Here is a 13,624-nt window from a genome sequence, read left to right on the forward strand (position 1 = left end):
ATGCTACATTGTTAGGTGAGCATTCACCGTATGACCAACCTTGAGTACTTCTCAGAAGGAAGCAAAAAGGGGCCTTGCGAGAGCTAGCGTCATGAAGCTCCTAATTCACACAGTCCGTGCTCACACTAAGATGAGCAATTTTACCTGACATTTTAATTGTTCTCACAAAAATTGAATGTCTGCAAGCATGCTTCAAGCCGTTTCTTTAAATGGCTCTTGTTGGCCATTGGCTGAACACTACTAACCTAGGAGTGCTGAAGAAACAAATCAGAGTCAGGGACACTCCAAGTAGTGTCTTGAGTTGCTATTACTTTCCTCCATGATACTGCAAAATAAATGTAATTGCTCAATACCCCCATTTCCTAATTTCTGCTTAGGTATCATGGTTCCATGAGGAGAAAAGTCCTGCTTATGAAACCTGATTTCCTTTTAAAACAAGTTAACCCACCTAGCCGATCAAGGGAAACCAAGTGATGTAATCTTCTGGGATTTCAGTAAAACTTTTGGTACCATCTCTCACAGGATCCTTCTGGACAAAATGTCCAGATAAACACATCACACAATGGGTGAGCAACTGACTCACAGGTCAGGCTCAGAGGGTTCTAGTGAATGGGATGACATTAGGCTGGTGTCCTGTCACAGGGTTCTGTGCTCTTAAACATCTTCGCCTTCACTAATAAGTTGGATGCAGAACTGGAAGGGATACTAATCAAGTATGCTAACAATACAAAACTGGATGGAGCTGTTGATGCCCTTGAGAGCACGGAGGGCCCTGCAGAGGGACCTCAACAAATCAGAGAACTAGGCAATCACCAACCATGTGAGGTTCAATAAGGAAAGTGATAAATTCTGCACCTGGGATGGGGCAATCCTGGATGTATGGACAGAATGGGAAATGAGATGCTGGGAAGCAGCAACATGAAAAGGGACCAGTGGGTCCTGGTTGATGTCAAGTTGAACATGGGCAGCAGTTCCCTGGCAGCCAGGAGGGCCACCCGTGTCCTGGGGGCATCAGCCAGGCAAGGGAGGGGATTGTCCTGCTGTGCTCGGCACTGGGACAGCCTCACCTCGAGTGCTGGGGGCAGCTCTGGGTGCCACAATAGCCTCATGTAAGGCTAGAGAGTTTCCAAAGGAGCATCATGAGGGAAAGGTGCATCACACAGGGAGTAGGTGGGCACTGGAACAGGCTCTCCAGGGCAGTGGTCACAGCATCAAGCCTGACAGAAATGTTTGGACATTGCTCTCAGGCACATGGTGGGATAGTGCTGTGCAGGCTAGGAGCTAGACTCAATGATCACTGTAAGTCACTTCCAACTCAGCATATTCTGTGAGTCTGTGTTTTTCCACACATTCTGTATCATTCATTACCTAATTGTAATGCTCACTGTGAGTACAGCAACCAATTATTATGCATTAGCTAAATCCTGAAGTTCTTCTTTCATGTAACTGAGGTAACTGAAGCCAATACTGATCATGCTTCCAGAAAATCTGAATGAAAACCACATAGATGTACTTTTCTGCCACTATATGCTCCTAACAACTTCTATCACTACTACTGCAAAGAATAGCTTTCTATGAATACAATCCTTGTATTCTACTTACCTGTATTTTTTAGCAAGGGTATCCCTCTCTGTTTTCTGGTTTGCAAGTATTTCATTCAAAGTGTCTTGTATCTGAGACAGCCTTTGGATATACACATCTGTTCAATATTTTGAAATAATCAAAATTATGATGGTGATAAGAAGCAGGAAATAATTCCATTAATAGCATTTTCAGTATGGCAAATACACAGCAGAAGTATAAAGACACTGCTAGAGCACTATGTTATACTGTAATGCATGCTGGTAGCTCCTAACAATTGGAGCACTTTTAATGAAATTCTTATAGAAATAATTAAATACAAGTTTAACTTTAAAAAATTAGCAGAAGTACTAGAAAAATCTGAAGTGCAAGTACCTTGTTTAGGAAATTATTAAGAGAAAAAGGAATTAATTAAAGAACTGCCCTATGGATGATAAGCCCTGAAAATTTTCAAGCTCTTTGTGTTGCAAGTAGCAACATAACATGGCAATTATACTGAGGCTACCTGCAGAAGTTACACAATCGTAACAAGGTGCCTAAACCTTTCATTTGAAGTATTATGAAATAGCTTAATGAACCTAGACTGTTTCAAGTTGCATACAAAGGTAAAAGCATATCTGTCCCAGTTTTACATAGTTTCTAACTCATATTATAAAGTTAAATTATAAAGAAGAGCAATTATAGATGCTTCTTTATACACCCTATCTCATAGACATATAAATGAGGGTTAGAAGTCACAACCAGTGGATACCACTGGGATAATTTGCTAAAATTGTAACCTAATTCCTGAAACTCTAAAAGTCAATACAAGCTTTACATAATCAGGAAAAAATGAGAAATTACAATACTAAATTGGAATTTGTAAAATGTTTCCCCAAACATTTTTCACAATACCTACCAGTATTTGCCTAGTTAGTAATATGTAAATATTGCTTTTATTAAGGTAGTTTAATAGAAATTTTGTATCTGTTATTTATAGTAGATTTCACTGCATGGAAATACCTCAAGATTTTAGTCCACTTTCTTTTGTCTTAGTTCAATCTTGTGCCTCTTCAATAGTAATGACTATGACTTAGTTTAAGAGGTGCTACATTACTAATGCTTTTGTCAGTAGTGGTAACAGATCACCATGTTAATTTCTCTCAACCCCTGAACAAGAGAAGTCTGATTACCCCTGAAAAGGAGAAGTCTGATAGTTCTTTTTGCTCATTCATGAAATTGCACTGATGTCTGTGCACAGGTGTCTGTCTGTTGCATCATCTACTTATCTGTCAAACATTTTTCAAGAAAACACCTATTCTAATTAACCAAAACCCATAAATCTGAGTTGGAAGCAATCCATATAATTCCATATTTCACATTTATTTTTAAAGGGATAAATTTACTTGTAAATACCATTTGAAAGCTTTAGCCTGTATTTAGGAATATAAATTTAAAAACAAACCCTTTCTTTCTGTCAGCAAGCAAAACTATTTCATGAGTATGAGATGCTCCAATTAAACAGCCTTGCCTTGGGTGTGGGCAGCTGGGGAGAGAGACCTTGGTCAAAGGCATTCTGCCAGGAAGCTATGCCTCTTGAAGCATCAAGGCATGGATACAATAGACTTCAACAGATACACAGCAGCAGCATCATGATCACCTAAGAAGTCACTGTCACTTAGTAAAGTCTTGAGATTAATCTGAACTGAGATTTGATAGCCTAAGACAAATTACACCTCTGGGCATCAGCATCTCTTAAACTGCCCATCATTCACACTGTCTGCTGTAAAGAATTCTCTTTTTATCTCTCATAAATTACTTTAGGCTCCTGGAAGTCTAGCCACATCAGAATAAAAATGCTGCATCTGCTACTTTACCTACAGACATAGCTGTCCTTGGTCGTGCAGGGGCTCATGTGCTCATAATTAAATAATGCTGCCAGAAGTATGCATTCTTATCTAATGATCCCTTTTTATAGAATTAGGATGAATTGAGACACATGCCTCCAAGTGACATGCCTTCCTTTTCTGTCATAATATTCATTCCTGTGTAACAGAAAGTACTTTGGGAAGTGCCCATTCCTGAGTGCCCATTCCATTATTAAAATCTTATTCTCTGAAGCTTTATTTTCCAGAGGAGATTCAAATATATTATGTGCAATAATGTTTTAAAAACAGTTATATTGCCAAAGATATTTACCCACTAAAAATAGGTGAAACACTTCAATTTATCTACCTGCATCTTTTGAAGTTCTCAACTCAAACAGCAACAGTTCTTCCTGCTTCTTTTCTGTATCCTGTATGGCAGCAACAGACTCCTGTTAACAAACACAGAAATTACCATAAGAAGTAGAGCCAAGTATATAGAGCACTATACAAAACAGGCCATGACACCTGGCCTGCAGTTTAGGTATTGTAGACTCAAGTAATTCCACTTTGGGGATTACTGTGTAAAGGCAGTGGGGCACTGGTAGGACAGAGGTACACAGTGACAAGAACATGCTCTGCAAGGGGCTGTCGCAGCCTGGGTTTGCTGTGGCATTCAAACTAGTTGATGCTCAGAGTCCTCCAGAAACCTCTGAGTGCACAGCAAAGATTGGACAGTGAATTTCACCATGACAGCATCATCTAGACAATGTAGGCATAGGTTACAGACACCAGGAAAAGCTAACAACTTGTGCAAAAATCTTCCTTGTTGTTTTGTGGTAATATAAACAATATCTAAGTATCTTCATCATCATGATGGCAATTCATTACTGTTTCAAAAAGAACCATTCTGAAAATGTGATTAAAAGCTTCAGATCTCACAACCTTTTTTCCTATTTTTATAAGCAATAAGAAATCTGTGTCAGTATTGACTACTGTTTCCACAATAAATTTAAATGCACAGGAATTATGAACAGAGGAGGTGATTATAAACATACTCATCTATGTAAATCACAACTTATCTTCTATAACGCTCTGCATGATGCTGTTTTTACATACATTTCAATGGATTATTTATTATATTTATATATTTTGCAGTCATCAAATGTCACTATGCAGTTGTACACCACAGAGCAGTTTAACAAAACTGTAATCTGTACTTACCACACTGTATTTCTCATGTTGTGTCTCCAAAGCTGCATCATCATTTTTGTAGCAGTCATAACAATGATGTTTTGATCTTTCCTCTCCACAATTAAGAAAAAATAAATAAAATTTAAAAGTAATTTGCAGGAGCACCATAATAATATCAGTTAAAAAGATGCCATGGCAGGCAGTTAGCACACTAATATAGGTTAAAAAGTTGCAATGGCAGATCAACTAATCAAAACTCTCTTGTATATGCAAAAGAGATCAAATTTAGGTAGCATAAAGAAATGAAAGCTACCACTTTCAAAACTAGTCATTTCCCTTCCTGTGAAGGGAAATACAGATAATAACAAAAAACTGAGTATCCAAATATGTTCTTCTTCCAAATATGTTCTTTTCTTTTTTTTTTCTTTTTAAATACAGACAATAACAAAAATCCGAGTATCCAAATATGTTCTTTTCCTCATTCTCTCAGAAAAAAACAAAACCCACCCACACATGCTATTTTCCACAAATAAATAAATAAATATCATTCAATAGTTAATGGAATTAAAATCTGTGTCAAACTACTTGAATGTATGATTTTTCCTTAAGACTACAGAGTAATCCTATGATTTATATTACATACCAGTAACTTCAACAATTTGAACAGGAAGTACAGAGTCTGTAGCACCATACATCTTCAACAGTTCTTTCATTTCTGCATCACAAGCTTGATTCAAAGCACTTTCTCCTGAACCATCCCTCTCATTGGGATTTGCTCCATGCTGCAGCAGAATCCTGGCTGCCTATTATGCATTTTTGTTATTTGTACAGTGGTAATTCTTGTTGTGGACTTAGTATACAACTACATGTGTTATATCTAACATCCATCACAAATAGTAGAGGTTCTCTAGATACTCTAGAGAGTATATACATAAATAAGATACTCTACAATCATTATACTTGCAATCCAAATTAAAAAATCCCAAATAATTGGCTATTGTCAACACAGATTTCTATCTTACATTTCTTACATTTTTCCATTAAAATACACAAATAACTCACAAATTTTCACAAAACATGTAATTTTTATAGTACTAATTTTTATGATTTTATGGTAATTCAGAACAATTACACAACACCATGTATCTGAATTAAGAGGAGCTGGTCAATTGCATTAAGACCAAAGTGCAGAATAGAAGTGCATTTCTTTCTTTAAAATTGGTTTCGGTTTCATGCACTGATATTTTTTTTTCCTAATTCCAAAAAACTTGAAGTTTGCTTAATCGCAGAATGTGGAAATCAGATTAGTGGTATCAGTGGAATCATTTACCCCCTAAATTCAAATCATGTGAAAGTACTGATGAGGTCAGACCTTGGATGGTAAAAGAATTTTCATATGTATGACTTTTCAGCTTTAGCATTTCTTCTTATTTCTTACACTCAGAGTGCAGTTAAGTAGAAAAATGCATCAGAACAAGAATGCTGACTCAAAGTTCAGGATGTTCTCTTGTTGGTTTTCCCCCAAAATACTGAATAATACACTTATACCTTTGCAAGAATCCGACTGATAGTTTGGCCCCAAGCCTGTGAAATCATCCCCTTTGTTTTACCCTTGCTCACAGAAAAAGATAAATGTGATGAAACATGAATTGTCCTGACAGAATTAGAAGTAGTATGTTTGAGCCAATTTGGCGTCACCTTTACACTTAGTTCCCCAGAACTCACTCTGTCAAAAGAACATTTTATTTATTTCTGTGCAGTGCTGGGTACCACAAGTCAAGAAGAATGTGAAGGTCTTTGAATGTGTCCAGAGGGCAACAAAGCTGTTGAAAGTGCTGAGAGACGTATTCTGTGGTGAGCCACTAAGGGCTTTGGGCTTGTCTAGTTTGGACAAAAGGAGGCTCAGTGACCTCACTGCTCTCTGCAGCTTCCTGAGCATGGAAGTGAGGAGGGAGATACACATCTTCTCCCCCTGGGATCTAGCAACAGATAAGTGGGAATGAGTCTAATCTGTGCTAGAGGAGTTTGCCTGAGAGGTGGTCAATGTCCCAAGGCTGTCAATGTTTAAGGAACATTTGGACAATGTTAATATGATTTAACTTCTGGTTGGCTCCAAAGGGATCAGGCAGCTGGACTAGATGATCACTGCAGGTCCATTCTAACCCAAAACAGTCTGTTTTACAGCACCACAGAATGGTTTGGGTTGGAAGGAACCAGTTAATAAAAAATTGTTTATTTTTAAACAGAAAGACCAAAATCTTTTTTTTACAAAAATAATTTTTTTTTACAATTAAGGTAGTGAGACACTGAAACAGATTGCCCACAGAAGTTGTGGTTACCCCATCTCAAGAAATGTTTGAAATTTGGTAGGACAGGGCTTTGGGCAAGCTAAGCTAGTGAAAAGATGTCCCATCAATGACGGAGGCCATTATGGCTACGTGCTATTCTCCTCTCCTGCTTAAGCCACAACCACCAGGGGCACTGGTAATAGATGCATCCAGCCTACTCCACACTTTGCAGGGGAAAAAGGGCACTGTCAACAGTGACCCAGGCATCTTATTGGTATGGAAATATGACTGTGAGTCAATCACCTTACTTCATAAATAGTGCCCAGCCCAGGGCCCCTTGAGCTTTCTCACACAGTAATGGGCTGCACACCAGGATCTCCCTTTGAGTATAGGGACACATCTCAGCATTACTCCTTGAGGCACAGAAATTCCTGTCACAACAGATTCTCCATAATTGATGCTAAACTTTGAAATCTTAGCTAAGTGATAGAAAGGATTGATTGTGAACATACAGTCCTCTAGACATAAACTGCTGACTGAGTCTGGAATGAAGTCTGGATCTAGCCATCTGAGAAGGAGTTTAGAAAGCAAGGGGATCCTTTCTGAACATCATGACTCAACAGGAGGGTCCCTCCTTACAGTTGGGACCCTGTTCTCTATGCAGTAAACAATAGAATTGTGTTAAACAACTGTCCCATTTATCAGTGAACTTTGTTAACTCACTGTTTTATATCACTAAGCATATCATTTGTTCTCTCTTAAGTGTGAAGTGCATCACTCCCATCTGCGGCAGCACTGAACTATCGATAAATTGAGAATGTTCAACTTTAATACTGTTTTTAAGAAGCCCAAACCTGACAAAGAACCACAGGGAGTTTCTGAATTTTTATGATTTGTCTGTTGTATTAAAGAAGTCAACTAACTGTACAATTTCAACTGTCACTACTGAAGAATATTTTTCTCTGATTTTTATCACTTTAAAGAATACTGGTTTATTTCCTAAATGCAAACCTACACTAAAATTATGTTTGTAACTTCAATGAAATGTGGATTTTGCTTTGCTGACACTCTGCTGGAAATCTGTGTTGGGAAATCTTATGTAAAAGAAAAATATACCTCCAAATAATTGCCCGAAACAGCATCGTGTATCGGTAAAACACCACAGAGACTTCTGCTGTTAACATCAGCACCTGCCTTCAGTAATTCTAAGATCACATCAGTAAATCCTCCATTAGAGGCTTCATGAAGTGCTGTCCAACCTAATAAAAGCAAGATAACACAGTATACATCTGATCTGGAAAAATCCACAAAGGTGACTAATTAGTAACTCTACATTTTGCTGAATTTAAGATAAATCTTAAATAAATAATCATCAGGAAAAGCTAAGGTAAATGATTTTCTGTGCATTCAGTTTACTTCAAAGAAAAACTCATCCAATATTAAGCAGAAAAACATTGCTTTCTTTTCTACTGCAGTAGAAAAATAATAGAAGAAACAAAATTGGAGTAGAAAAACTCTAAAAACTCAGGAGCACAGTATTAATAATCTGATTTCTAATACCAGTAGCATTTTATAATATCAAGTCTGCCAGACTTGATAGTATAGAATAGTATCCATTATGAGACTATGACAACAGAAACATGCTATATATTTAGGTAGGAAAAAGGAAAACATAATCTTGTCATCTGTTTTTTTTCCTTATTTCTTAAAGAAATAAGACCTGTCTGAATGTGCTTCACACATGCATATACTGATGCACATAAGCTCCACCAAACTTAAAGTTCACTTCTGTACACATCTCTGAAAACACGCTCTTCAGCAGAGTAAAAAGACCCTTCGGAGAAACAGTCGGCATTACCTCCATACTGACATAAATATTATGTGTTCATTCAGTGTGCTTGCACTTGTTTAATGACTTCCTCAAAATTTTAAGCCAAGAATAATTGTAATTTTATTAAAATTATGCAAACAATATATACATGTCTATCTACAGATTATGTAAAATTGTAGTATAAAACAAACTCATAAGGGAGTAATTTTTAAACCTGCATAGTCCTGTTCATTGACAGAAACTCCAGATGATATTAGAGTCTTCACCAAAGACACATCTCCTCTCTTAGCAGCAATATGCAGCTGAGTTTCCCCTTTTCCATTTCTCCTAATTTTCATCTTTCTCACAGCTCCTCTCTTACAGGTACCAGGTACAATTACAGCTGCTTCCCTGGTAGATTCTAAACAGATATTGGGTGTTCATTAGAATTTTTTTCACAAAGAATGCTTAAGTATAAACAGAAAATTAAACTTCATAATTTATTTGAATTATTGTAAATGTAAATACTCTTGCCTTAATTATTCACTAACATCAAGTGACTATAACAAAAAGTTAAAAAGTACTGTGGTAGGTCCTGTGCAACAGGTCAAATGACAAGCAGATCCTATAGTTAAGAATTTCCAGTTAAAACCTAGATGATTCAACAAGGGTACAACAAATTAGGAAGACAAAAGAAAGGTAACAAGGTTGAAATTTTATACTGTATAGAGGTAGAGAATATGTTAGGTTTCTCCATGGATGGCTTTCAAGTTACCAGGCTGCTAAATATATAAACTACACAAATAAAGATATGTAAAAAATTATAAAAGTGGAGACTTTTTATTGCACCACTCCTTATCAGTTGCTAATTCTGTATCAGGGAAAAGATAGGTTGTGAAAAATCACATCTATGTGTGAAAAACTTCTTAGATTTAATAGTAGATGTAATCTACTTCTTAGGAAGTAGATTACAAGATTACAAGTCTTTGAGTAACGTTTAGTGGCATAGATAATCTATCATTTAAACCTGTGCACTGGACCCATAATTGCAAATAAACTTGATTTATTCCTTATTAGTTCACAAAGCAAACAACATTCACTTTAATGATATCACGTGGTCATCAGAGAGGTTCTAATTCTGAAGCTTCAGGTAACAATCTACCAAATTCTAAGACATACAACAGAAAAAAGATTAACAAAGTACTTATTATATATATTGAGTAAGGATAACCCTCTCTTCAAACTGGTACTAAAGAGACAGGACATATAAATCTTTCAAAGCTCTATCATCCGTGCTAATTTTTTTCAAACTCCTGTTCCTTTTATCATACTACCCAGATATTTTTTAAGAGTTTACCATATTCTTTCTCTGATTTCTTGAAAATTTGTAATTTATTCAAAGAACACAGAAGTGTAAGGTTTTCAGTGAGCATTCTGCAACTCTTATCCATGGTTTTTTTTCTCCTTTTATACCTATGAAAAAATTAGTTGCTGCATCTTCCTCATCTCATCAAACAAGCTCTTTTCTAAAATATTTCCAGTCAGCATTATCCATTAGTATCAAACATCTTCTGTACTTGACACCTGGCTTTCTTCAGGCACCTCCTGCCTTCTAGAAAACTGGCTTTTCCAATGTTTCATTTAAAGAAAACTATGGAGCTTGTCATACAAGACTATTTGGAAGAACATGAAAGACAGACTGAAGTGATAGTAGAGACAGACATACAGTGAGGATATACCCATCATGGTTTTAAATGAGCTCACTGTAGGCTGTCCAAACCTGTGAGAAAGCATTCAGGAAACCCTTTTTGCACTGACACTGCTTGGCCTACACTGTATTGGCAACAAGAAAAACTCAAGAGCTCCTTTTTTAAGTGAAAACTTGAGATTCTAAAGCACACAAAGCCCATCACATTATTAAAATACTCATCCAATCTAAGACCTACTTTACCATAAGATAATGTCTTTTGTCTAAAAGCTTCTGAACTCCCAAAGCAATCATCCACTTTCTGATTCTTCCTTTTCTTCCCTTTGGATTCATAGGAGAATGTCCTAGGGATTTTTTACAGACATTGAAGGAAAAAAAGGGCACACAACAGCCCATTAAGCTAATGAACCTTAGCAATATTGGCTGCAAGTGAACAGAAATAATTGCAAAGTTTTCCAGTTAAATTGTCATGCACAACAGTTTGCTTCACGGCTGTTAGGAAACATTTGCAAAAGCATGATGGGACATTGGTTTGTGAATTGCAAAATGCTAGTTCTCTGTGGGATGCATTGCCAGGTGGGTCACGAGAAGGAAAGATCCAGATCTTGGCAAATACAAAGTCCAGTCAGCACAGTACAAAGATAAAATGAAGAGATTACTGTAACTAGAAATGAGGTTGGATTAGGCTGACATACCTCAGCAACTTCAAGGACATTGTCCTTCAATACCTCCACATGGGTCTATGAGCAATTATTTCCACAGGTAGAACTATAAGAAAAGAAGCAAGCTGTTTGTACCTTCCTTCTGTATAAGCAGAATGGAAATGTTGGAAGCCTAGTACGTGACTGACTGTAGATGAAAGTGACACTGTGTCAATTGTGAAGAAAATATTTTTATTCAATAATAGAATAATATAAGGAAGACCAGTGGGACAAAGAAGCAATCAGATGGGATAAAAAGGCCAGTTCATGACAAAAAAGTGTAAGACAGCAAAAAATCTGAAAACCCCACAACTAAGAAAACATAATCCCATTTTTCACTTTATTTCTACAGCAATCTGAATGCCACTGTCCTGGACTTCAAATTTATTATGGCCTTCAACTGTATGAAGGGCTATACTTTCTTGCACTACCTCTGAAATGGCAACACTCTCCTGGTATGAAGGGAATAATTAAATTTATCAAATAAAATATTACCTGAAGTATCTCTTATGAGGAAAAAAGTAGCCTGGGACATGCTATCCCAGAGAAGACCAAAATGTAAGACACATGTTTGAAACAAATCTTTATAAAATCATAATGGCACAAATAGAAGGCAAAAAAGGTTTTAAGAGGGAAGGGATCCTATCGGAACTACAGGTTCTGGTTTTAGTAAGTCTTGCATACCATGGTTCTCTTGTTCTAGAAAGAACCAAAGTACACAATGCGTGCCAACTCTATCAAAAAATCTGTAAGTGAAAATATTTAGAGGTTAAGATGACCTGGAGCAGGGCTCTATGGTGATCATAAGGCTACAAGATAAATGCAAATCTTAGACATGGGATGAAAATGCTAAACAAAAAACTGCATGTGCAGGCAGAAGAAAATAGAACTACCAGAGGATGCTAGATCCTTATTCTCATAGAAGTAGGTTTCTATCTATACTATAGCTAACCCAAAGGTACCAGTACAATCAGAGTCTATGCAGATTTGTGCCTGATGAGGCTATATTCTGTATGTTATCATATTCTATAAAATATAAGTTGATCTTTGTGTGCCAAATATATGAAGAGGCCTGTTCTTTCATCTGTGACACGTAAAACAGTTAACTAAAGACCAATAAAATATTATTTTAAACTGCTGTTTATGTAACATACTTAAGTAAAGATAAGCTTTAAGTCCTCACTTATGATCCTGCATCCCGTCAACGACAATGCTGAAAGACTGAGGAATGTAACATAAACAAAATGTGCATTCTCTAAAATGGAGCGCAGATATTTCTGGAACAATTTAGCTGTTCACTAGAGTATTTGCTCAACATGCTATATATTTCTTGTCAAACTTTCTCTCATACATTTCAAAAAGCCTTCCTCGTGTACATTTGGAAAAAAAACTCCACTGGTTTATAAAGTATTAACTTTTCACCTGACTTCTTAGATGTTTTCTGTTTTGATGCTTGACTCAATTGTGATTGATTAGATGAAAGCTTCTTATTGCTGCTACTGGAATATGAGGCTGCCTTTGCTTTTCGACTTGTCTCCTGAGGATTTGCATATGCTGGTTCTGACTCCTCTGTCTGTAAGGAAATCTATCAAAACAAAGGCAAAGAGAGTTTTAAACTCAGGGGTGATCCATTAGTTTTATTCCCATTAACATCAGATTATACTTCATTTGTCAAGTTTCGCAAAAAATTATTCTGAAGGTGTTCTCATATCTGTATTTAGACTCTTGTCACTCAAATTACTACTGTTACTCTGTATGAGACTGTGTTAATCCCTGTCACATCCTGTTGTAACTTTAAAACAGATACATTGTGAGAGGAAGTCAAAGCAAATCAGTATTGACCGAGAATCAAGTGCTCTTAGATAGTTTTGAGAAATGGATTTGTAAAGAATTCTCAAAACCTGACTGAAAGCTTACACAGTCTTGTACATCTGTATGCAAACTCTGAGATAAGGGGTGCTGACTTAGAAAGGCCATGGAATAGAGATGACATTGTTGAGAGAGATTGAACTAGAAACAAGTTTCAAATGATGGCCTTGCAAAAAGACCAGATATTTTGGAGAATTAGGACTGTGAAAGATGCATTGTAGCAAGAACACGCGGGGTAAAATAATAGGTGATTGGTGTTAGAAGTATTAGCAGCATTGTGCAGCAAAAGCCAATATGGTGAAAAGCATTTATAAGGTATTGTAACCAGGAAATGGGTTAGTTTCTAACAGAATGGCATAGAGTCTTACATTTCTTGTCTGACCTTTCTACGAGATTGATAATGGAATTAAATCTTTTAAAACTCTTCTCAGTTGCCCTGTCTCTGTAGAGCTAGGATTTTCCACTAAACAGTCTGAGAATGTTGGGCACACACTTTGTCTCCAGAAACCATGGATGTGAGATAACACAGATCAGTGATCTCCTCCCTTTTACAAAGAAGTTGCTGAGCTTCCACCAGTACTGCCCTTTTACTCTGCAAATGAATTTTCACTGTACCATTGCTGAATTAC

The 13,624-nt window shown here is 36.7% G+C and overlaps 1 protein-coding gene across 1 annotated transcript in view; it reads right to left on the reverse strand.

Moving 5' to 3' along the window:
- The window catches only part of ANKRD31 (ankyrin repeat domain 31), a 64,421-nt gene that overhangs the window by 21,597 nt on the left and 29,200 nt on the right, over nt 1-13,624 (reverse strand). The window contains exons 15-21 of the mRNA XM_066569350.1: nt 12,549-12,711; nt 8,953-9,138; nt 8,024-8,166; nt 5,263-5,422; nt 4,650-4,732; nt 3,796-3,877; nt 1,603-1,699 (exon numbers count right to left, since the gene is read on the reverse strand). Coding sequence (XP_066425447.1) covers nt 1,603-1,699; nt 3,796-3,877; nt 4,650-4,732; nt 5,263-5,422; nt 8,024-8,166; nt 8,953-9,138; nt 12,549-12,711 — 914 coding nt within the window. The remainder of the gene's footprint in view (nt 1-1,602; nt 1,700-3,795; nt 3,878-4,649; nt 4,733-5,262; nt 5,423-8,023; nt 8,167-8,952; nt 9,139-12,548; nt 12,712-13,624) is intronic.

Source organism: Molothrus aeneus, chromosome Z, assembly GCF_037042795.1.
Source record: "Molothrus aeneus isolate 106 chromosome Z, BPBGC_Maene_1.0, whole genome shotgun sequence".
Taxonomy (NCBI): domain Eukaryota; kingdom Metazoa; phylum Chordata; class Aves; order Passeriformes; family Icteridae; genus Molothrus; species Molothrus aeneus.